This window comes from Vombatus ursinus, unplaced genomic scaffold, assembly GCF_900497805.2.
Source record: "Vombatus ursinus unplaced genomic scaffold, bare-nosed wombat genome assembly UNPS02014812.1, whole genome shotgun sequence".
Lineage (NCBI taxonomy): Eukaryota > Metazoa > Chordata > Mammalia > Diprotodontia > Vombatidae > Vombatus > Vombatus ursinus.
In genome coordinates, this window is record NW_020954590.1 from 57,884,865 (window position 1) to 57,911,289 (window position 26,425).

Here is a 26,425-nt window from a genome sequence, read left to right on the forward strand (position 1 = left end):
AAGGCTCAGAAAGATTAAGTGATTTTATTTTCATTGGTCACTGAGTTAATAAATGACAAAAGTTAAATCTGAAGTCAAGCCTACTTCATTTCAAGTCGGGGACTCCAATGGGATGTAATCTTAATGACAGTACACAGAGTTCAAAAACATTTTTTTTAAATAACATATTTCAGACTTTGCATTAATTCAGAAAAAGTTTTCCCTGCTTTAATCAATGTTTCTGTGGATACATGTATCCATGTATAGGATTCCACAAGGTTCAAGTTGCTAGTCCATGGAGTTCATATATTTCTTTAACATTCTTCATGTTCACATCTAAAACCCTGAGCTTCTTGTCTTCCCTTCCCATGGAAAACGTTCACAAAATACTAGACTTTGTTATTCATCCACAAACTGAACATTCCCATGAAAATTGACCCCTAGACTCAATCTCTTTCCCCCAATTTTACATATTCTAACTTAAATTTCTCCATTTGAATCCTTAGGTTTATCAGATACCAAACAAATTGAACTCACTTTCAGATACATGTGTATAAACATAATTAAAAAAGGGGGGGGGGAGAGGGATAGACAGAGAAAGACTATATCATTTTCCACAGGCATCCAGACTGTACAACGGAAAGAGGGCTGGGCCTGTAGTCAGGAACACTCAAGTTCAAATCTGGCCTCAGGTACAACCCTGGACAAGTCATTCAACCTACTTCTGCCTCAACTTCCTCAACTATAAAATGGGGATCATAATAGCACCTAGCTCATAGAGTTGTTGTGAGGATCAAATAAGATACCATCTGTAAAAATGTTTAGCACAGTGCCCGACACATGGTAGGTGCTTAGTAAATGCTTGTTCCCTTCCTTTGCTCTCCCCACCCCTAGACTCTCAATATATTTTAATTAAAGACTTTTCTCCCCATTCCTTTTATTTTAAGTTAGTTAAAAAAAAAAAAAAAAGGCAACAGGGTTTTATGGCTAGAGAACTGGCCTCAAAGCCAAGAAAACCTAGGTTTGAATCCTGCGTATGACACATATGGACAGTGTTACCCTGAACCAGTCACTTCACATCTCAGAGCAATAGACAACTTTATAAGACTATTAAATTGTGGAGAATGTACTGACCTGCCCCGATAGACAGAGTTTCCTTAGCTGGGAGTTCCCTATTCCAATGGAGTGATTAAGTCCAGTCCCTAACCTTAAGATACCAGGCACATTTAGACTATCATAGAGAAATTAATCCTCCTGCCCATTGTCTAGCTGTGCCTTAACAAATTTGCTTTGCGAATTCAGGGTTACTGCTAAAGAACATACCAATACCGCTGCTGGGTCTATATCCCAAAGACATCAAAAAAGTGGGGAGGGGGAAGGGACCTATTTGTACAAAAATATTTATAGCAGCTCTTTTGGTGGGGGCTAAGAATTAGAAATTGAAGGGATACCCATCAATTGGGGAATGGCTAAACAAGCTGTGGTATGACTGTCATGGAATACTATTGTACTATAAGAAATGACAAGCAGGATGATTTCAGAAAAACCCGCGAAGACTTACATGAACTGACATATAGTGAAGTGAACAGAACCAGGAGAACACTGTACACACTAACAGCAATATTATTCAATGAAGAACTACGAATGATTTGGCTATTCTCAGCAATACAATGATCTAAGATAACCCCAAACAACTAATGATGAATCATACTCTCTGCCTCTAGAGAAAGAACTGATATTGTTTGAAGAGAGTGAAACATTCAATTTTTCACTTTCAATTTTTCTTTTATTCGAGTTCTTGTACAAAATGACTAATATGGAAATGTTTTACATGATTGCACATGTATACCTCACAACTGATTACTTACCAACTCGGGAAGGGGGGACAGAAAGGAATGAAGGATAGAATTTGAAACTCAAAACTTAAAAATAAATGTTAAAAACTGTTTTAACATGTAATTGGGAAGAAAATGATATACATATATGTATGTGTATATATATGTGTGTGTGTGTGTGTGTGTGTGTGTGTGTGTGTATAGAGAGAGAGAAAGAGAGAACATGTCAAATTCAAAATGCAGTAATCAACTTTTCCAAAGAAAATTAAGCAGTAATATATATATATTCCATGTATCATCAGCAAATATTTCACCAAACCTAAGTTCAATGGTCTCATTATTGAGGTTAAGTAAATCTATTACTCTTTGTTGCTTCAGAAAGGGCTCTAACTCACTTTCCATAAATTTAAGCATTTATCAGAGAAAGTTTTTAAAGTGGCTAATTGATCAGCTGGTAATTGGGGTAATTTCAGGAATTGCCCAAGGCCCCTGTCAGCACATTCCTAATTTTTGCTTTTAATACAATTTCTCTACCAGTTACAATGTCCATATAATCAAATTTGGCAGACTCCCTACTGTCTACAGAGGGAGTTTCATTTATGATGTTGGAAGCACCTCTATTAAGGCAATGCCTAAAGCACTGCTGCTGCTGCTGCTCTTTCTGAGATCTCCTCTGGCTCTAAAACCTTTCTGATTTTGCAGCAATGCTATGTGTTGTAGTGTGCACAAGTCCAAGCACATTTTTCAGCATCTTGTCAAATTTTGACTCTGCTATTCATCTTCAAGGGCCTTAAATTGGCCCTCTTTAGTTGACCTGCATGTCAGAAAATAGATTATACTTTAAGGTCTTCGGATGTGATGAGGTGCTCTGGATCCCCAAGGTAACCTCACTGGTTAATAAGTCTTTGTTATCTAAGCTTACAGTACATTAATTTTAAAAAGTATTATTACTAATAATAATGATAGTATTTATATAGTGTCTACTGTGCACCAAACACTTGCTAAGCACTTTAAAAATACTATCTCATTTGATCCTCACATCAACCCTTCAAGGTAGATGCTATTATTATCTGCATTTTATAGTTGACGAAACTGAGGGAAACAGAGGTTAAGTGACCTGCCCGAGGTGATATAGCTAATAAGTGTCTGAGGCTGGATTTGAACTCATGTTTTGCTGGCTCTGGGCCAAGTGCTTTATTCACGGCACCACATAGCTACATATAATTAAATATATAGCTTCCTATTCACCATCTGCCCTAGGCTGACGTTCCTCACAGACATTCTATTTTCTAAGGGCACAGTCCTAGGCTATGGAGACTTTTTGGATGACACTTTCCAACAAGAAGTTAATCAACCATGTGCCCAGATCATCAAAGAACATCACTGAGTAAAGAAGTTAAGCTTCTCCTTCGACTTAGGGGCTGCTCAGAAAGTACTGTAACTCTATTTAGCCTCAATAACGTCTTCCAGAAGAAAAGTGAGAAAACCAATGAGAACAGAAAGTGACAGTTTGGTACTCAACCTCTACTGCTGACAAGATTTTGGCCAGCATCCTTTGGTCTACATATTATGCATCATTAATTATGTGGCTTTATTATGAATAGCAATAAGTATATTTGTTCTTTATCGTATAGAACGTACTCTAACCTCCAGAAGATAATCAATCTCATAAAAGTATGATACCATCAGAAGGCCTGGGGACTTAATGGTTAGAAAAGTTAAGCTGATGAACTCATCAAGTTCCAAGGCCATTCCAATTAGCCTTGCCAATCATCCAGAAGTGATTATACCCTGTCGGACACATTCACTATCAGAGTGAAAAAGTGAAACATGGTTGTATAATGGTCCAGTTTTATCCTATTTCTTTTACACAGCAGTGTTCAAATGTAACATCAAAGAATTTGATGCCTGGTGTTAAACTTTCTTTCCTATTCCAGAAGAAACTCTTTCAACTAAATAGGTCACATGCTTTACCAAAAATCTTCCCCAAAATCAACTAGAAATATCCTCACATATTCATAAAGACACATACTGGGCAGATGAAGCTATAAATATTTAATAAATAGCTCGGGGTAGTGAATAGGGCACTGGACTTGAAAGACAGAAAGATTTGGGTTCAAAATCCACCTCAAATACTTACTTAGATGTACAACAGTGGGCAAACAATTTAACTTCTCCTACTCAGGTTCCTCATCTGTTAAATAAGTAGGTTTGTCTTGATGACCTCTGAGGTCCCATTCCAGCTGCAAATCTATGATCCTGTCATAATGCAGATATTGTATATTACTGATCAATTGCCAACCCCTTCACCTGTCCTTGATGCTATCTCTCCTCCATGACCTTGTTGCATCAATCATCCTTTCTCTCTCCATGAATCTTCAATCTCTTCCTCTCTACTGGTTCCTTGTCCTAATCATAGTTGCAGATCTTCTTATTCATTTAAAAAAAATTCCCTTGACCCCACTACCTCTTTCCATGGACTATCTCTACCACTCTGCTCAAATGACTTTCCCCAAAGGAAAATGGCCTCCTCATAGTCTCTTTATCACCAAATTCAATGACTTTTTTTTCAGTCCTAGAACATACAAAACTATAAAGTACTTTCACCTTTATCAGTCTAATTGAATATTATGCATCTACTATGTGCAAGGCACTATATCCTATGTTGGGCACTGGAATCACAGCTTCAAAATGCTAGAAAGTGGTAAGTCTATTTTTCCTACCTTCTTTTACATTCATTTATTCCACTTACATCTCTACCTTCACCTTTACTGTCAACTAAAGTGACTGCCCTGGCTATACACCCCCTGAATCCACCAGCTGGCGGCACCTGACCAACCATTTGTAGACTTAACGCCTCAAACTCCAACCTTGGAACCAGTGTGGGCTATTAGGCAGTGACTACACAAAGAACCAATGAATCCATATGTTAAAGTGGGCCTGGTGTGGCATAACAATCTCTTTGGTCCTCAGTTTCCTCATTTCTAAAGTGAGGGGTTGTCAAAGGGCCTATCTAGGTTTAAATCTGTAAATCTATGACCTTTGCTCTGATTTTATACTTTGGTTCTAGCAAATGGCCTCTCTAGGACTGACCTCTACTCTCTACTCAAATTCCAACAGCTGTGTCTCTTTCTTATTCCTCTCCACCCCACCTCCTCATGCCAAAGTGCTTTTCTTGGCAACCTGTTCCATACTCCAGTTTCTCTAGGACTGAGACTCTGCCTTGCTCTTGTGACCAACCATCCAAGATTAAAGCTCCATCTCCTAAACTATAAGGTTACCTACGACCCAACACTCACAAACCTCCATGACACCAATAACCTTCACAGACCTTGGAAAACCTGCAACTTAAGTCAACTGGAATTCTGAGAACCTGTTTAGCTTTCCTATAAATGCCCACTGCTAGGACCAGTAAAAAGCAAACCAAAAAGCCTTTCTGGTCACCCTGTACAAGCTATCCTTGATTTAGCTGATCTCAATGCTCCTGGAGCCCAAGTTCTAATATCAACCACAGCTTTCTATCACAAAGTTCTATTCTACTGTCCTAGGATAGCTTCAGTGACCTATTGCCTGCCCTTCCCTTCCTCCCCTCCTCTCCACATTAACCCCCCAAAATCATTCTTTCACAATCAGAGATGTCCCTGAGCTTGATTTTTTGGGAAGAGGGCAGAGGTGACAAAGAAAAGAAAATGAATTGTACCAAATTCAAGGAACTCCTAACATCACAGCCCTCACAACTAATGTTCTTTGTAAAGCCTTCAAATATTTATATGCTGCAGTGGCTATTTTTGAAAAGAATGATCCCAGCTTTGAGTGCAGCTCTAAGGTCAATGGAATGGTTTTGAATGCTTCTGCTTGCTACAGGGAAATGTATTGAGAGAAAAAAAAACATCAGTTCAAATTTCCATGAGTAGATCTTTTTTTTTTTTTTTTTAAGGTGGGCCATCTAATTTATCCCCCAAAGGCTTTTTAATACTAAGGCAGCAAGGAAAATTGTTAATTAAGTGTTCAATTAATATTTGGTATAGATAGCATACAGTTTTAGATATGTCAAATTTATGGTACAACAGAGTTGCAGTTTTATGTGATATAATTATGTATAGTACATTGGGGCTTTTGTATAATCTATGTACAATATGTTTATTCCCATTTTATTGGGCTCTGAAAATAGTTTTACTACTAAAAAATACTATAGAGGCTTATCATTGTAATAAGCTTTGCTTTTATGAAATTGTGTTGACCATATCTAGGATTTAATGTTAAGACATTCAACCCCTCTCCTACATAATATGTGAAAATAGCATCTGCCGTCCAGGATTGCATTCTAACAAAAAGTAGGGACTCAACTCCAGCACAAAAAAGCAGACATTTATTATCTTATTATTTTAAGTAAAAGTAGCACATTAATGCACAATGTTCTTATAATTAACACTGGTTAATTAGCATTAACCAACAATGTTCTTAGAGTCCACAAAAAGACACATGATGGCATATCTGGAGGGACAGTAGTAATTGTGGGTCACCAACACACTGAGCTCTAGCCTGCAATGGAGATCAGACAAAGTGGCCAAGGGCATCCTTTATCCAAGCTCTGATACTTGAACTGTACTTCTTTACCAGATCCTTTACAGGACCATAAATTTAGAGTAGAAGGGAGCTTAAAGGCCGACAAGTCCAACTACCTCATTTTACAGATGAGGAACTGAGGTCCAGATCAAGGTTATTTTCCCATGATTCTTACGTTAGGATAATTTTTTTTTAAAGTCCCAACAATAAGATCCTATAACACAGCCAATCTTGTATCACTGACGAATATTAGGTTTCAAAACATATTAAGTCCACTGATTATCTCAACCACAACTATACCAAACCCAAGTCCTAGGCTCCCTATCCACCTAGAATAAGGATAACAAAAGGGTATTGAGAGACCTGGCCTATGCTTACTGTAGTTGTATTACTATTGGGCTATCTCAATTAACTGCTTCTCACAATCCCATACCTTGAGTTTTGCTTTCCTTTTAAGTTTCTATTTAACTTCCCTTGGTTCCCCAAGTTTCTTTCCAGATAAGGCACATTGCTCATTTCATGAATTTTTTCTGATCCCTTGCCTTCCCTTGTTCTGGGACATGCCATGAAAGCAGTGTCAGAATTTTTCCATCCAGATCTCCTTCAGAGTGTAAAACCTCCTCTGATCCAAGTCATTCTGCACTGCAGGTAGTGGTCTTAAGTGCTTCTGTGAATTCCCAGGAATATATTACTGGGGCCCCAGTAGGTCCCTTTAATCAGGAATCTGGGGTTGGGGAAGATGCAGAGCTGTTGAGGCTGCTGATTCAGAGTCTGCTGTAGGTAGACCTAGTTCACATGGCTACTGATAGAGAAAAATATGCACATAAACCTCAAAACACATTAGACCTTGAATTTGTAGAAGAATTTTTTTTAATCTGCTCTTACTAAAGGAAAACTACCCATTGTAAAAGAAGACATACAACATGAATACAGAATAAACAGAAAGTAGCCTTAGAGAGAAGGGCATTACCCTAGTTGGGAGGATCCTGAAAGGCCTCCTGGAAGAAGTCTTGCTGGAGGCGAGTCTTAAAAGAAGCCAGAGAATCTGAGGGAGGAAGAGCATGGGATACAGACAGTGCAAAGCAAAGGCAGAGACTAGAGATGGAGCATCACGTGTGACATAAGTAGGTCACTATGGCTGAATGATAGCATTTGCATAGCAAAGGTCAAATTTATTAAAGACTTTCCATGCAACTTTAAAATATTTATTATAAACACTAATATCTTCATTTCATAGCTTAGGAAACAGAGAAAGAAGTTAAGCATCTTTCCCAGACTTTTACAGTTAGTAAATGTTAAAGTAGACTATAAGCCAAGTCTTCTGACTCCACAGCTCTTTTTTTACTCTGCAATACTATGATTTAGGTGCTCAAAATAAGATCCAGGAACTACCAGTGGTCCATGAGGCCTGGGTATATGTGACAAGGTAATCACTGGTACTATTAATAATGACAACGTCTATGCAATATTTTTTTTTTAAAACACACACATTACCACAATTTTTATCTTATCAAAAGTGGTAGACTCTTCTATTAATTCCAGTGAATTGTATGTGTAACTGGTAAGCGTGTAGAGAGGAGGAGGCAGCCTGGCAAGCAGGAGGAGGTGGGTCGAGCAGACTTTGTTCTCCCCTCCTCCCCCAACTAAACATTGCTGCTTTACATAAGAGAATACAAATATCACTTTGGGGTCTTGGTTAAAAAGCTAGGTCTACTCACTAGCACAGTTAGCAAAATGGATAACAAAAGAGGCATCCAGCTAGCCAACCTCTTTATCAAGTAATCACAGTATCTACAAACCATTATAGAAGAACTATGAGAGAATGAAAAACAAAGAGATGATAAAGTTCAAGCCCTTGAGGTGTTTGCAGCTTAGTTAAAAACAAAAACAGACAGAAGAAAATTACTTAGGAATACAACCTCTTAACTAACAGCAGCAAATGTAAATGCATCTAGTGAAGAGCCTTTAAGGGGAAAGAAGAGGGATAAAAGCGGGATTTAATTCTGGCACCTACAGTGGGGGAAAGAGGATGGATTCCAGGCATGAGGATTGAATCAAACCTTATAAAATCACTGAATCGTAGAGCCAAAAAAGAAGGTTTTAGACAATATTAGTTCATGGGACCACAGTTTTGGAACTGTATGGACCCTTGGAGGTCATCATGTCCAACAATCTAACTTGACAGATGTAACGAACTGGGGCCCAAAGAGATTAAGTGTTTTGTCCATAGTCACCAAGGCATAAGTAGCAAGCAGGTTCAGGATATGAACACAGGTCTTCTGACTCCAAATCCAGTGCTCTTTTCTACAATAATTACTTCATTTTACAGGTGAGGAACCTGAGGCCCAGAAAGTCACAAAGCTGACAGATCAATGTTTGAAAATCAGATTTCTGACTTCAGATCAATTCTCTTCTTACTATAAGGCTCCCACTTAACAACTTTCTCACCTAGACTGCCTTTGTTTGTCATCCTTCCTCTCTCAGGTACCTCATGCCCCCTACTAGTGTCACTTCCTCCCTAAAAGCAGACTGAATGAGTACCCAAAAAGGGACATACCATAAACTGATGCATGGGCTTTGACATCTTAAAAGAAGCCATGATTTCTCATCAATGTCATACTCCCTCCACCAACACAGATTTAAAAACTTGCCTCTTAACAGAATTCTTATGCTAAGATGATGGTTCAAGGATGCAATGTCCTTTTCCAAGTTTGGTAGAAGAGGACCTACCAGAATCTGTGTTCTGCTGGCCTGGTAGGCCAGAACCCAGGAGCAACTCCACAACACAATGGAAGCATTGAATTAGGCTTTTACTGGATAATGTTTACATATAAGCAATGTTTATACTTGGAAAAATAAAGGAGGTGAATTTGGTAATAGCACATATATAAATATAAATAAGTACACACACACCATACCAGTGTTTATATGGTATTTTCACTTAGAAATGGGAAGTAGGGATGGAGACTCAGGGGATCCGGACTCCAGACTTAATGGACGTGAAAAAGATGTGGAAACTCCTTTCAATTCACCAGTAACCTGTAGTCTTAGAAAGCTGCATGGGGGAACAAAGATGCTATGACTCATCTATGGTCATATAAATTCAGTATTTGTCAGGATGTGAAACCAGTTATTCTTGACTCCAAGGCTGGCCCTTTATTCGATATATACTATGCTATCTCTCAAACATATTTATTATTTAAAAACAAAAACAAAAAATTCTAGGTATCTTTTTAAAAATCTATTAAGAGCTACTGACATCCCTCTTGGAACTTTTAAAAACAGAATTGAAATAAAAACATATACTGTTGGGGCAGCTAGGTGTCGCAATGGTTAGAGCTCAGGCCTTGGAGTCAGGAGGACCTGAGTTCAAATGAAGCCTTAGACACTTGACACTTACTAGCTGTGTGACCCTGGGCAAGTCACTTAACCCTGACTGCTCACCAAAAAAAGAAAAAAAATTGTTGTTGTTATTGTTCATCCTTCATTTTCAAAGAAGACCAATGACAACACAGAGTGATGTCTTAACTCATTCCTGAATAGGATTTAAATGAGGCAGAGTTTCACAAGGTTGTCAGCCTCACTCTCTCTTCCAAAGTCACGAAAGTCCAGTGGCAAGACAAAAGTCAAGAAAACTGGTGATGGCCCAAGATGCAGTACAGCTTGGTCAGACATCGAAATAAACATACATTTATTAACCATATGCTATATGCAAGGAAATCTGCTAGGCTAGGGAATGCTCAGATAATAAGATGCTGCTAGGAATCCCTATACAACTCACACACAGTTCCAAAGGGGAGAAAAAACAGTGACACAAAAAAACCTCTAATACCAGCTAGAAAGTAGTATTCTTCCCCAAATACCCAAGCAACTCTGTAGTCTTAAATTATATAACTTGGGGAAAATACACTGAATCTTCCAGACAAAAATACTTTTGAACAAAATTCTCCAAAATGTTTATTGTAGCTGAGTAGCCCCTTAAAGGGGCTGCTAGGTAGAACAATAGATAAGAGAGCTCTGCTCAGAGTCAGGAAGACTCATCCTCCTGGATTCAAATCTGACTTCACATATTTACTAGCTGTGTGACCCTAGGCAAGTCACTTAACCCTGTTTGCCTCAGTTTCCCTATCTGTAAAATAAGCTAGAGAAGAAAATGGCAAACCATTCCAGTATTTTTGCAAAGAAAACCCGAAATGGGGTCACTAAGGGTCAGACATGACTGAAACGACTCAACAACAACAAAAAGTCACCTAAACAAATTAACAAAGCTTTCAAAAACAGAACCAACCATACCACAACCAGGACCACAATTTTGATCCTTAGAATTTACAGGAATATTGGAAAGAAAGGAAATGGAAATATGGTCAGTCTCCATTAAATGTGCAAATATCTCTTTGAACCAGTATTTAAAAGGTATTATGCAGATAATCCACAAATATGTCTATAGTTACCAAAGTCTTTAGAATAATCTATGTCAGAACATGTGACGACAGCATTATGTTCATTTTAAAATCACATACCAACTAAATTTCTGCTTGTGACACTGTCCAAAAAGTATCTTTGTCCATGTATCAAATAAAAAGGTAAGGAGGAACTGTAAACCAAACTTCATGGTTATATTCAATGACTATAATTCTGATATCACATAATAAAATCTTTTGCTTTGGGTGTGTCGGACTGCTTAATACTTTTTAAAATAGAAAATAAAACATACACAATAGAACTATAACACACTAAGTGAAATGCAAAAAAGTTGAGATTTTTGTATAAACCATTATACAATTACGTCCAAAAACCAAATTTCACAAGGGAGATAAGGAAACTGCCTTTTAAAGTATCCTTGAAACAAATAAATCCTGGGTGGTCAATTATGTTCAGAATCAGGCTTTTAAAAGTCTGTATCATTATGGATGGAATTCTTGAGTTACATGCTATATCTACTAAACAACCATTATAAACTGAAACAATGCTCCAGGACACAAAGATCCTAGGACATGAATAGAGAGACTTCTTTACCCCTTCCCAAGAAACCCCTCAGATTTTCTTTAAAAAGAAACAAAGGGCTGTGCTCTGCTCCCAAATACCAACTGCTGAAAAGTCCCAGTACAAAAGCCTAAACGGTTGATGGCATTGTAATCTTTAATAATGACTAACTCCTTATTTTAATGTCCTTTACGTTAAAAAAAAAACCAACTATTTAGAGCCTTATTTAATAAGAAGTGGGTCACTATTAAGCTCTATCTAGGAATTAAGTAAAACTGAAAAAATTACAATCTATTATTTCCCAAATCTTAAGTCTCAAGACTTGAGGCCAAATGGGTATTTATGTTTCTACCCCATCCCACATTTTTATCTCTTCTCAAAGGTGTAAGAGGAGACAACATACTGATTTTGCTCTTGACAGACAAGTATTTCCAATGCTACCAGAAATAGATAATTATCTGTTTAAGAAAACTGCACTGAAAGGAACAAAGTGTTTGTAAAGCTGACCCTATAAACATGCAGGTGACCCTGAGCTGCAAAAAATGTCCACCATCATCTACTACCTAAGACATCCTCTCTAACCTTCCCCATTCGCCTTCCATGCCAACAGTCTTCTGTATTTTCCAATTATTAAACATTTCACTCCATTTCCATTTCGAGGCTGCTAATAAACTGGCCCAAAGAGCCCTGGAATCCAGGATCAGAGAGATTAGTAACAGGAAGCAAAGGAAGCGAGGGTGGACTGTGATCTGAGATGGACACCAGAGGACATCGAAAGATCCAAACAGCACACTAAGCCTATTTACTTTACCAGAAAGTGTGAACTTTGTGCTATGAACATCAGAATTCAGCCTCCAGATAATGGAGAGATAACTTTTGTAGGAGAGGGACCACAATCTAAAAAACAGAAATAAAAGAAATGTGCGCAGAGTGAGGTGAATTCCTGAATAAGTTGAATTCTTTTTCAAGGCAACACAATTAATGATTTTTAATCACCTACTTCAAAGCATGTCTGATGTGTCCCCCAACCAAGGAGAGACCTTTTGTTAAGAATCACAACCATATCAAGGGTATCCACCCACTAACTAGGGATCAAATTACAAATAGTTCTAGATTTACTCAGGGGCAAACAAAACAGCTTGTGTACCTTCTCTACCCCACCCCCACATACACACACCAACTTACAATTATAAGGCTTTATGGTTTGCAAAGCACTTTCTTCATAAAACTCACACAACTTCCTCCCATCCCTAAAATCCATACTATTACGGAATATGTAAGTATCCATGTTTGGTGTTTAATGTGTAGAGATTCTGAGAGTGGAATTTAATTTTAAGAGAGATGCCTAATCAATTTGAGGAGGAAAAAAAATGAATTAAAATCATCCAAACATGAAAAGTAATACCATCAACACATTTCAAAATTTAGTACAGGACTCTCATTCATTTTTCTTCCCAATTAGGTATAGGAAAAATATATATCTGCTTCATAGAAACATATGGAGCGTGAATATTTACGAGCTCTTTATAAGGTAATTTTATATTTTAAGAGTTATTAGGAGAAGTTATTCTATTTTATTTGAGTCATTAACACATCATTACATTTTCCTCAGACTTGCTGGGTCACTACAGCTAACTCTGCAAGGTACTCCAGATTAAAAGAAAAGCTTACCGTGAGTGAGTTGAAGTAACTAGCTATCTACCCAAAACCTAAAGGAGGCCTATTAACACATCAACTAACAAGGCACAAAATACTCCGGACAGTCTCATCAGAGTATCAAAACAAAACAAAGCAAGATTTCATAGTTGTTTAGAGCCACTCAAAGGTCAACTACATAAAAAGTCTATGAACTCAGCTATAAATTTAAACTTTCTAATGAAAACAACTCCGGCAACCATTACCCAGGATTAGGGCTGATAGAGCAGTGGATAAAGTATGGGGCCTGGAGTCAGGATGATTCCAGTTCAAATCTGGCCTTAGACACTAGCTGTGTGACCCTGCGAAAGTTACTTAACCTCATTTGCCTCAGTTTCTTCATCTGTAAAATAAACTGGAGAGGGAAATGGCAAAATACTCCAGTATCTCTGCCAAGAAAACCCCAACCAAATGAGGTCATGAACAGTCAGACCCAACTGAACAACAGCCTCCCCCCATCACAGTCTCTTTTCCAATCACTTAACACTATTGTCCTCAAAAATGAAAAAGAAAGCGTCACAAGAAAAATAAAAGGAAAAGGGAAGAGGAGATGGCAGTTAATATGTTTACCTTTGCTGGGTATCCTCCTCTGGCAATAAATGTTCTCATAAGGTGCATGGAATAATGAGTATTGAAAGTCAAACAATTCTTGAAATGCTCTAAATAGCAAGGGAAGGTAATTAAAATATAATGGGCAGAGTAGTCCTCACAAATATATCTTAAGATCATTAATATGTAAGAGGCCTGCACTGGGTACTAAGAAAATAATTTGTATAAACTTACAATGTGTCTTGAGGAAGAGGAAAAACAATCATTTCACTTTCCCACTCTCTGCAGTAACTGCAACAATGATCAAAGATCCAAATAATTCTTGGGCTATGTGTAACACACACACACACACACACACACACACACACACACACACACACACACACAGTCACTGTTGCCCGTCAAAAACTCAGGGAAAGACACAATACTTCCATTAATCAAACATTTAGAAATACCTACTATGTGCAAACTAGCAATGCTAATATTTCTTCACACTTTAGAAATCATAAAAATGAACTGTTTGAGGAAAAGCCCCAACATAAACAACAAATTCAAGTTTGTATTCTATTCACTCAACACCCCAAAATTAATATTGAATATAGTTTTCCTTATCTCCTTCAATCTCTAGTTCCATAGTATTTACTAGAGATGGACAAATTTTGATGAGGAAAATGAAAAGAATGCAAAATTTCAGTCACTCAATAAACATTTATTAAGTGCCTACTATGTGCCAGGCCAGTGCCTGGCTGAGTATTTTTTAAATGTGGTATAGTAAATTAAGAGAAGTACAGAGGGTAAGAACAGGTGCATAGCATATTACTAATGAAGAATTACCTGTCAAAAGATTCTACAGAGCTATAACAGCCTGGAAAGGAGATAAACTCACCACTTAGAATAAGGGGTAGCAAATGCAGAGCAGGTCTACTTCACTGGTAGGTACCACCGCTACCTATAAAAATCAACAAGCCTCAAGGAGAAAGGTCAGCAGCTTGGGATGACCACATATAGAGAATTTATAAGAGGGCACAGACAAAAACAACACAAGATCAGAAGGCAGTGATAGGCTGGGGTCTATGTGGCTGGAGAAAGTGAACCATTAAGGGATCAAAGCAAATCATGTCACCATGTATTTATAAATAACACTTCTCCCTGCTTTACTCAAAAAGACTTGGAAGACACAGTAAAATGAATGTTACTTCTTAAAGCTGGAGGTTAATAAGACCATGATAACTCACCTGATTCAACAAGTCAGTGGACACCCTGTTGGTACGTTATCAAAAAGACAGCATATAAAGCACTTCACACATTTTAAATTACTATATAAATGCTAGCTATTCTTAATACCCAATTGCAGAACTCCGAACTTCTTTTGACTTCCAAATGTATATTCTAGCCATTATGCTCCAAATTCTTGGGGTTATTTGGGGTTTTTTTGCAAGGCAGTTGGGGTTCAGAGACTTGCCCAGGGTCACATAGCTAGTAAGTGTTATGTGTCTGAAATTGCATTTGAACTCAGGTCCTCCTGACTCTAGTGCTGGTGCTCTATCCACTGCATCATCTAGCTGCCCTTATGCTCCAAATTCTTGAAACCATACCCCTTAGCCCACACTTCTGCTATATCAATACAACAAAAGGATAGAATAGGGAAATAAAACTACAAACATATTAATGAATATAAACATACAACCAATCCAGTTTTTTTTTCTGTTAGCAGCAGCCCACCCTCTATTATGGAATGGATTCTTTTGTAATGTCATCACTGAACATTCATGACTTTCTTTAATAATAGTACTATTTATTATTATTACGGACCCATCCATCACTATCTAGCCATGAATGTATCTAAGCCCACTTCCATAGTTCACACTGCTCTACCACCTGGGGTGATTCTGCATATTACTGATAGCTTTCATGATGGTATATTCTTTTGTCAGTTATCCTAAAATAAAAAGTCCAGAGATGGTAAGGACTTTAAAGGTCATAAGTCCAATTCCCTCATTTCATGGATAAGGAAACTGAGATGCAGAGTAGGTAAGTGATTAGCCCAGGGTCATACAGCTAAGATGTAGGACCTGATGTGGGATTTTTAAAATTTATTTTTAATTTATGGAATAAAACAAGTATTTCCATAACACAGTATAATAAAAAAGATGAGTACACATGTAACTGCAACTCTATTATGTACAACTTGCTATTCCTTTTAAATATACGATAAAGTTACTTAATTTTTTTTTTCTTCCCCCTTCCTCCCCCCCTCAGATGGCTACCATTAGACACAAACAGGTATATATACACATACATAAAATTATTCTATTCATACTTCTATCTATCAATTCTTTCTCTGGTTGGAGAGAACATTGTCCTTCATATGTCTTTTATAGTTAATTTGGATATTTATAATAGTCAGAATGGCATTCACTCAAAGTCGTTCTTAAAACAATACTGTTTTGATTTTTTTCATGGAAAAACTGCCTGTTTGTATCCTTTGACCATTTATCAATTGGAGAATGACTCATATTCTTTTTGGGATTTGAAACTTGGTCTCCCTGACTCTAACTTCAGTGCTCTAATGAACTACTCCAGGTTGTCTCATTTCTGAGGCAGTGTGTGGTAGGTACTATGCACAAAAAGAAAATTAAAAAATGGGCTTTGCCCTCAAGAGCTTATTTCTACTGATGGGATACAACATGTGAATACAAAGACAGACTTGGTGATTTAAAGAGGAACAGCTTAACAATTTAATGGAATCAGGAAATGCTTCATGTAGGAGGGGGTGGCACATAAGCAGAGTCTTAAAGGAAGTTAGGGATTCTAAAAGGGAGTACATTACAGGTAGAGCCCTGCAAATTACCGAGGCAGGAGATGGAATTCCATGTTCAAAGAACAGCAAGTGACTGCTGCCAATAAAGTCCAGAATTATCGCTCTGTTACTTTGCTATTTTAAGATCCTTTCTTATTTACTTGAAGATTCAAGAATTTTGTAAAGTTCTGTTCTTTCTAAAATAAACAAAGACAACAGGCACCATCCTAAGCAGTTACTATTGAAGTTGCTTTCCATGAATTAGAGAATCTTAGGGCCGAAAAGAGCTTCCTTCAAGATTATCAATTCCAAACCCCTCGTTTTAGGAATGAGGATACTAAAACACAGAAAAGGAGAATGATTTGTCTCAAGTCACCATTACTCAAACAGCCAGGACTAAAACCCAGACCTCTAGACTCCCAGGCTGGTAGGAACTCTTTCTACTACTTCACACTGACTACATAATTAGAGTAACTTACTCTCTCAAATATACTTGATGCCCCAGACACAACTATAAGTATTTATTGAGTATCCTTTATGTCTCTCCCACCCCACCCCACCGTGGTATGCCAAATAAACAGTTAAAAAAAAAAAAAAGATCCCTGAGCTCAACATATACAAAAAAAAAAAAAAACTAGAAAGAAATAAATTCAGCACACATATACTGAGCACTACAATGTGAGAACTATGGAGGCAGTAGAATTCAGACAAAAAAAAAAGTTTCTGCCTTCAAGAAGTTTATAGTTGTTAGGAAAACATATCATGGATATAAGCATGATAAAGAGTAAACTGAAGAGAAAAAGAGCTGAAACAATTAGGAAGGTATCAGGGAAGCCTTCATGGCAGAAATGGCATCACACTTTAGTCTTGAAAGGAAGACAAAGACCCTGAGAGGCCTAGATGAGGAAAGAGTATATTCCAGATATGTGGGACAGCTAATGGAAATGTATGGAGACAGGAGGTCCCAAGTCCTGAATTCTGAGAATTATCAGTTAATTTTGGCCAGAATGTAGCAAACAGAATGGAAATAAGCCTGGAAAAAAGGAAGTAGGAAACAATCCGAGAAAGACCTCCAACTTCAGGCTGAGAAATTTGTATTTTATCCTTCAGCAATAGGGAGTCACTGGGTTCCTGAGCAAGGGAGTAACATGGTCAAAGATTATTCTTCGATCTGATTGGAGAGGGCAGAGTCTGGAATTAGAGAGAACAATTACAAGGCAGTCAAGGCAGAAGGTGATAAGGCCTGAAACTAAGTAGCAAAGTGAGTGGAGAGGACATGAATGGAAAAGATGTTATGAATATAGAATCAATAATCCTTGGCAACTGATTGGAGACAGTAGGGTAGGGAGAGATCAACAGATTGGGAACCTGTATGATTGGGAAGACTGTGATACCCTTAACACAAAGGGGGTAATTTGGAAGTAACCCTAACATGGGGCCTGCCTTGCAAAGAGTAGACAATAAGTACATCTGCTAATATTATCTAACTTAAATTGTGTAAATATGGCAACAATGCAAAACAAAGTTGTCATAAAATTGATTATTCTGGCATTTGTAATTTTAGAAGCTAAATGATTGCATGGGATTATTAGTTATTGTTGGTTTTTGTTTTGTTTCATTTTCCTGATGATTTTTAAACCAATAAAAGATTCCTAGAATAAGCTACAGGTTATTATAGTTATGATAGATATGAAATGCTTATTCAATTGATAAAAATAAAATTTTAGATTCTTCCACTTTCTAAAATGGTGGATAAAAGTCATAGACAAGATTTTGTAACTAAACTTGACTACTATTTTGTATTTGAGCCATAATTATACAAACACACACAATTTTACCTAGTTTAAAAGGGAATACCATAACTACACACACACATACATACACACACACCCCCCTCAAATGTTAAGTCTGTGCTGTTTTTTTTTTAATCAGACTAACTCTAACTTGAGAATATCCTCTTGAAAACACGAAGGAGATTTGAGTCACTTTAGATCAAGAAAGGATTTTAAAGCAAGCTTAACTTCGCTTTAAGTCTTGATATTTCCTCATTAAAAATCCTAAAGGTTAATGAGGCACAACAGATTTAAGAATTTTAATGAAAAAAGAGAAAATTAAGAGCCATACAGATGTAATGAACTATCATCAGAAGTATGTTCCATGAGATGTTCAAGTTGTATACTTCCAAAATAATAATGGTTTAAAAAGTGTTTTCCTCTTTAATCCAGGTCCAAACTTCCTTGGAGGAAAACAAGTGGCTTTCAGGAAAGCAAAGACAACATCATACAATAACTTCTAAGTTTGCAATTAATTTAGTCTACACTTTAAAACAATTTACTCTTTTAAAAAATTATCTCCAAAGAGTCATGGTCCTTCTATTGTTTTCTAAAAAATTAATTCCAGCCTATTCAGGCTCCACCATATGTAATGATCATATGTGCCAAAGAAATTCGTGAGCAGATATGTTCAATGCCTCCAAAAGGGAGAAAAGTATTTATGCTTATTCATACAAGTTAATTTTCCTTCCCTCCATATTCATATATATTATACAAATCAATAAAAAGTAAGTACCAATGTACATGTTTTATATTCAAAGTTTACAAGCTTATTATAGTCTAGATTTGCTCATCCTGACTCATTCTCCTGTTCCTAGGACTGTTTTATGGGACTGACATAACTACAAAGCATGTTGATAATAAAAAGGAAAAATATTCTTTTTCTAATTTAAGAAAATATGCTTAGATTATACACTTAGGTTTCCAAAGAGATCGTGTAAGACAACATAAGGATATAGTAAAAAACAAAGGAACAATAGAAAAGAGTTTCATTTAACAGAAAAGCTTACTTCACCCTAACCCTAAAGTACATTTAAATTGAAACAATGTAACTGAGCAATTAAAACAGAGCAGAACTAGAAAAGAAAAAGAGGTTCCTCAGTTATTGGGTCTGCTTTAAATGCACACAGTAAGGGGTTTCTTGGGGGTGGGGCATAATCACAAACTTGTTTAGAATTCAGAAGTCCCACGTTCAAAGGAAAATAAGGCCATATATTTGAAATTAAGCTGGTTAATTCTTCCTTTAACATGTGAAAATTGAAGTTCAAAGCTATATGTAACCCCACTTTGGACAAAAGTCAGTGCCCTAAGTGGGCAGTGATATTATATATTTTAAAAAGGGTAAGTTGAAATCAAATATCACAAAATGCAAAAACTTATACTTTATTTAAAAGCAATCCATGAAAAACAATAAGGAGAATGATTAAGGATCTCAAATGCTTAGTAAAAAGTTAATAAATAAAACTGTTTAGTTAATTGTAAACACATTTTTTAAAAAAATATTCGACTGCTATTCCTTTATGCCACACTAATGTAGGTGACAGGTCCAATATTTAACTATAATTAACACTTAGGTACTCTATTTTCTTTGAAATGCATCCTCAGGCCTGCCCCAATAAAACAATTTTAGCAGTAGTTACCTGATTTATGTGTTAAAGGCCACCCTTCCCTTCCAGAGAGTGCTGTTGTTTCCGTGTATAAAATAGAAATGGCTTTGTTCTATTTTATATTTAATCTCAGATGCATAATACACATGGCACACCTGATCCTAAAACTTCTGGTGCATAAACTGAGCACATTGCCATTTCTAACGACCTTTCAAATAACTCAATGTTAACTGCCTGACTTTAAACTACTCACGAGTTACAAAATTGTCAAGTTGCAGAAAAAGGTTATGTGTGGTTTTACATGACCACAAATGACAATTTCAGAGGACAAGAAACTTGAAACTTTGAGCAAGTGAATATACTTTGGAGTGAATCCTTTACTTACTAAATGCAGTGCTAGTTAGTACATGTGGAGTTTTAAAAATAAATTGAGGTCAGGGGGAAAATGAACTATGGACTTTAAAACTGGCTTCCTGATTCAGACTTATAAAGCTAATTTGTTCTAAACAGAATTTCCAATTTTGAAATTTACTAACAACAAAACTCACTCCAAGCAAGATTTCCTAGGGTTTTTTTTTTGTTCTTAAAGAGGAAATTAGATTTCTCCAACCATAACTTACTTACCAATACCCCAGATTGTGAATATCAACAAACAAATCAGCATGACCAGTTTCCTGTCCTAACTTCACACTTAGCTTTAAATTAAAACTGATTTAAGATGAAAAGCTAGTTGGAAATAGCTACTTGCTACAGGAATTCATGCCAGAAAGATTTATTAAATGGTCTGTATATAGATGAAAAGAAGCCCACACTGAAGTCTAAATACATAGAGCTTAAAAAAAAAAACTTTGAAATCTTAATTGTAAAAAAAAAATCTAATAATCTGAAACATAAGGTATTTGAGAAACTTTGTTTTGTCTATTCAACGCCAAAACTAGGCTTCTTTTCTTCTCCAAGAATATATCTCCGGACAAATCCCATTTTTAAAGGGTGAAATAATTAAGTTTTAGAAGAAGAAAGAGTAAGGTGCTGAAGCTTTTATGTTGTGAGGAGCCACTCTTAATAGCTCAACAACAGGGACAAATGGTCTATTCTCTCTTCACTCCCCACCCCCCCCCATGAAAAGAAATCCCACCCTGAATTTACTGAGAACAAAAATTTGGAACTAATGTTTTGTCCTGGTCTAATATTAAAAAAAAAAAAAAAAAAAAAAGCTACTCCTTTATCCTTCACCCAGTATTGGGGAACCTGGGGAGGCAGACATCAGCAGGCTGGGAAAAGGAGGACTGGAGGGGAAGAACAAAAGGAGAGACCAAAGAGAAAGAAAAGGGAAGGAGGGGTCTTATCAAGAACTAGAAGCACGTGAAACGCACTAAGTGAAACGGGTTAGAGGACCGGAGCAGGAAGAGAGGCAGGCGGCGGGACTGAGTGACCCCCGGCAAGCCTGCACCATGGACAGAGACTCCGCAAAAGACTAGCCCAGCCCACACCCCTCTAGAGGGCGGTTGCAGCTACAGCCAGCAACACCCTTGCCCCGGAGAAATAAAGAAGCGGCGGGAGGATGCCTCGACAACTCTGTATGGTGCTCCCCAGCCCTCCTCCCCCAAGCAAGGCTAATATCCCCGGAGGAGCCAGATCCTCTCTGCACTTTGGGGCAAAAAATGCCCCAACCCTTAAAAGACCATTAAGAGGTGATGAGCGGCACCATCTGTCCTAGCACAGCAAACCTTCGGCGCTGTTCCCCACCCTCAACACACCTTGGGGGATCCCACCCAGTTCTGACTTTCCCTTTGTGCAATAGAAGCCCCTTTTCTGTCCACTTCCCCAGGAGAAGCTTCTCCCTTTCCCTCGGGGCAAACATATCCAGCTTCTTAACCTGGGTTCGGGACATCGCTGCTTGGGACCGGGATGGGGGGTGCCAAGACTAAAGCTTTCTCTTTCCCAGACTCCCAGCTAGGTTGCGAGAGGACCTAGCGCCGGAGAGTCGGAGCTCCTGCCCCCGGGGAGGCGGCAGAAGCACGCTATCTATTCCCAGGATGGGATTAGAGGGGCCATGGGGAAGGGCGGGCTGAACAGCTCAGTCTTGCGGGGCCAGGCAAGCCCAGCTGGACTAGGAGACAGAGAAGCACCAGGAGGGGGTTGGTCCGAGGACAGTAGAGAAGTTAAGAAGCCCAAACCACAAAGCAAGAAAGGAATTCTCGGAGAGGGGGCCGGGGAAAAGAGCAGGTGTTTACTGACTCAGATAATACCCCACAGAAAGCAGGCTATCTTCTGGGTCTCTTTACCCGGACCGAGTGTAGAGAGGAACGTGGGGAGGATTCAGAGGGAGTCCTAAAATGAATAGGATGTAGAGGCAGAAGGTCGGGGAAGGACCACATGTCAAAGGACAGGTCATCACTGTCCTCCCCAGGCTAAGGTGTGCAGGAAGGGGGCGGTGGGTGCAAATGTATGAGAGGTGAGACGGAACACGGTGGACCGGCGACGGGACCCAATCCCTTCCCAGACTGGGCAAGGGTTTGCGGGATGAAGGTGGACACGGTGCGAGTTTGTTTTTTGTTTTGTTTTTCCTAGGGAGAGATGGACAAGAGAAATTGCCCGAGTAAGTGAAAAGAGTGTAGGAGACAACTCTGTGAGGGGATAAATCAAGCTGAAGGAGGGTGGAGGCTGCCCTGGGCACAAGGGATGGTTGTGGGTCAGAGTAGAGGCAAGTGCCGCTTTGCTTCTGCATCCCAGACACAGAGAGCAAAGATTGGGGGTGGGGGGCGGCGCTCAGAAGGAAGCTGGGGAATCCCTACCACAAACTACCTACCTCATTTTCAGAGAACAAAACAAAAGATACAAATGGAGCAAAGTAAAAGAGGACTAGAAAGCAGAAAATTGCAAATGCATGGAAATTCCCCAACTACCCCTAGCGCTTTTTTTTTCCTAAAGATCCCCTACTCCCCAGAGGAGCGCCCCGGTGACCCGCTTCAATCTCTTCCCCCCCCTCCCCGGGCACTGCCAGAACAGCGGCTGCAAACAACCTGCTCTGCCCACAACCCCCTGCCCCTGCTCCTCCTCCTGCTCCTCCTTTTCCCCGGCCCGCACTCACAGCTTCTGCCTAGTTACAGCAACGGTGCAGCAACCCCCGTCCCTCCCACCCCTTCCCGAGTGCATCGCCCTGCACCGGAGCAGCAGTGCGGGGGAACAAAGGGACCCAGAGCCTCCACCCGCCCACACCCCACCCTCCTTCCGACCCCATCCCCTAGTCCGTCCCCGGGCCAGCCGGCCTGTCCGCCCCAGGCGCCCTTTACCTGGTGCAGGGCCGCCAGCAGCGCTAGCAACGGCAGCAGGGTCCACGGCGCTCCCGCTATCCGGCACATGGAGGCGAAGAGGGGCTGAGGAGGAGCTGGAGGCGGCGGTGGCAGGAGCAGCGGCAGCAGCAGCAGCAGCGGAGGGAGAGACGACTCCAGGCAGTTTTCCACACACACATACACACACTCACACACACGCAACCCCCCCCCCCTTCCCCTCCCCCCCCCCCCCCCCCCCCTTTCTCTTTCTCAACCTCTCCTCCCCGCCAATGGAGAGAGAGCGATGATGACAAATAGCGGAGCGAAGAGTCCGCGGGACTCGCACCAGGAGTAATAAAACAGAGCGAGAGATCAAGGGGAGGGATGCAGGAAGGAGGGTCTGCGTGTGCCCGTGTGTCTCTGTGTATGTATGTGTGTAGGCAGCAGCGGCGGCAGCAGGAGCCGAGCAGCAGAGCCGGTTCCTCTCCCGCGCAGGCGGCCGCAGGGATGGGAAGCAGCAGCGGCGGCCGCGACGGTCCCCCTCCGGCCCGCTCTCCAGCGAGCTCCCCCTCCCCTCTTTTGCTTCTTTAGGATGCGGAGAAAGCAGCCGGGCGGACGGCGTTCCCAGGGTGCTCTGTCACGCCAGATTTCTTTCTTTCTTTTTCTCCTCTATGGGTACCCCCTCTTCACTGTTCCCCGGTGCAGCTAGAATGGAGAGGGAGAGACAAGCCAAGACAAGCCGGGAGGGATTTTAGGGCCCAGAGGCGGTGGGGCTGCGAGCACAAAGGGCAGTAAGTAGTAGTAGGACCCAGGGCTGGTGCGCCGTGGTCCTCCGCCTCCGCGCCGTCGGGTGTCGTCTCCTTTTCCTGGGTGCGGGGCGACTTATTTGGTTTCTCCCTTTTCTTTTTTCCCCTTTCCCTGCGAGTTCCAGGGAATTTCCTCTCTATCTCTCTCTTCTCAGAGCGACCCTGGGAGAGTAGAAGAAGGGGACACAACCCTGCCACCGCCGCTAGCGCTGCTGCTGCTGGTGCTGCATACTCGCCCCTAAGACTGCCTCCCTTCTCCTTCACTTTCTCTATTGCTTACTCTCACGCTCTAGCTACCTCCCCTCCTCCTTTTCCTCCTCCCAGCTTCTAGATCCTCCTCCTCCTCCTCCCCCGACCCTCCCCCGCACCCCTCCCCCTACCACACACACATCCACGCACACCCTGCGAACTCCGCTTCAAGAAGGATCACAATACCAAGCCCCACAGCCTGCGTCTTCCCCTTATGCCAGGCTGCTGTTGCTGCTGCTTCCAGCTTCTCTTTCTGTCTCCCCCTCCCTCCTGCTCTTCCCCCCACCCCCACCCCTCCCGTGGCTGATTCTCCCTGCCGGCTGCGCGGCCAATCGGAGACCAACAACTAGCAGCAGTAGCCTACCCCGGATCAACAGCAGCCGCCCACACCTCCGGCACTAACAACCTCGGTTTTCTTTTTCTTTCTTCTTTCTTATTCTTTCTTTTTTCTTTTTTCTTTCTTTTCTTGCTGCAGACTGAGGGAGGTCACTGGAGGAAATGTATGGGGTGCGGGAAGAGAGGGCACCCGCCGAGGGCCAGGCTTGCAGAAATAAAATTAAACTTGCGCAGTAACTTGGTTTGGTTTGTTGCACGGGGTTATTATATTTAAAACGGAGGCTGGAGAATCTGGGGGAGGGAGAAATGCTTCCTCGGTAACCTAACACATGCACCTCCCTCTCCTTTTGTAATTCTTTCTAGATCTGTTATTTATGGGGGAGGGAGAAATACTGCAAACTACAGGCCGGTGCAAAACCAATCTTGGCCATTGTTGTCTGTGGCGATTGCAATGAGCCACCTGCTGGGAGGGGAGATTGAAGGCAGCGGCAGCCGCTTAGGCTCTGGGTTGGCTTTTACACTTCTCCAGCTCCTACCCGGGGAGAGATGTTATTGGAACGCTAGAAGTTTTGCTTGCATCTGCTTGAGTTGGGGGGAGGGGAGAGGAGGGGGGTTGCGCGAGTTTTGTTTTGTTTTTCAATTTAATTGGGGATAGCTAGTTTTATATTTCTAAATGTTTATTTGTTTGTAAGCAAATGTATGATAGACTTGTACTCCCAACAATAACAAAAAGGTGCCAGGAGGTACCTCCTGGACTTCCTACAGATCCTGGGTTGTCTAACCTAGGGGTGAAAAAGGAAGTGAAAGAATAGACTGCGGCCGAAGTGAATTTTCCCTCCACTTCAAAGCGGTCTAGAGGCCTTGAGGCGGATACTTGACAAGTTTGGATCTTGCAAACTTTTTAGGCTGGATTTCACTGGGGGAATTGATTGTTCTGATAAACGTTTTTAAATTTAACATGTAAAGAACAAATCCAGATCTAATGTGAATGTTTCCGTAAACATTTGAAACATTTATATTCGGTGTAGTCAAGGATGATCTTTGCACTGTTGTCTGTCTGTTTCTCTTGAGAACTGGAAATTTAAATTTTTTTTAAAATTTCAATCTATTGGTCACTTGGGAAACGATGACAAACCTGTAGAAGTCATTACAATTTATAAAGATACATTTTAAATTATCATTACAAAATTAGTCTCTTCAATATTAAATTTTAATAGATGTTTGTATTCGGTTTTATTTTAAATAGTCATTTTAAAGCTTTTTTTTAAAATCTTTCCTCCTGGGCCTTTTTTTTTTACTTAAAAGTTTTCAGCAGTGTTATCTTAATGAAGTTAAAAAGTTAAAGGCTAAACTGTTGATGCAATACTTGTGAGTGCTATCTTTTCTTTGTGTGTGTGGTTCCCCCCACCCATCTAGGTAAATTCACTTGTAATACCCCATAGCCAATCTGCCAGACGATTGTTCTTAAAAATGAATACCACTAAATGGCTCCTAAGTAAGGGTAGTTGGAAAAACCCTTCCTTTAGTGAGTGTATTGAATTTTGGATTTAGGGTCAAATCTGGGTTAGAATCCAGGCTCTACTCTTTTAAGTTTTCTGATCCTCAATTTCCCCACCCCAAAAGAAGTATTGTCATTAGCTAGAGAGCGAGAGAGAGAAAGAGAATGTGTGAGTGTGTGTGTGTGTCTCCAAGGCTGGATTACAAAGGAAACCAATTATATGGAAATCAAGATGTTATTTTTTTCCCCATCCAAATTCAACAGCCTCATATTAACAATCCCCATTTCAGAGAACTGCCTAGAAGCAATGAGAGGTTGTGACTTTGCTCTTGTCTAGAGCTCTGTGAAAGACAGGACTACAAGCCAAGTCTTCTAGACCCTGCCTCTCAAATTTATTTAGTTATACGTTATAACAAGA

At 39.9% G+C, this 26,425-nt stretch overlaps 1 protein-coding gene across 1 annotated transcript in view; it reads right to left on the reverse strand.

Annotated features, from left to right (window-relative positions):
- The window catches only part of LOC114054298 (cadherin-2), a 251,301-nt gene extending 227,968 nt beyond the window's left edge, over positions 1–23,333 (reverse strand). The window contains exon 1 of the mRNA XM_027877504.1: positions 23,140–23,333. Coding sequence (XP_027733305.1) covers positions 23,140–23,208 — 69 coding nt within the window. The 5' untranslated portion in view covers positions 23,209–23,333. The remainder of the gene's footprint in view (positions 1–23,139) is intronic.
- Between the last annotated feature and the right edge of the window lie 3,092 nt (positions 23,334–26,425).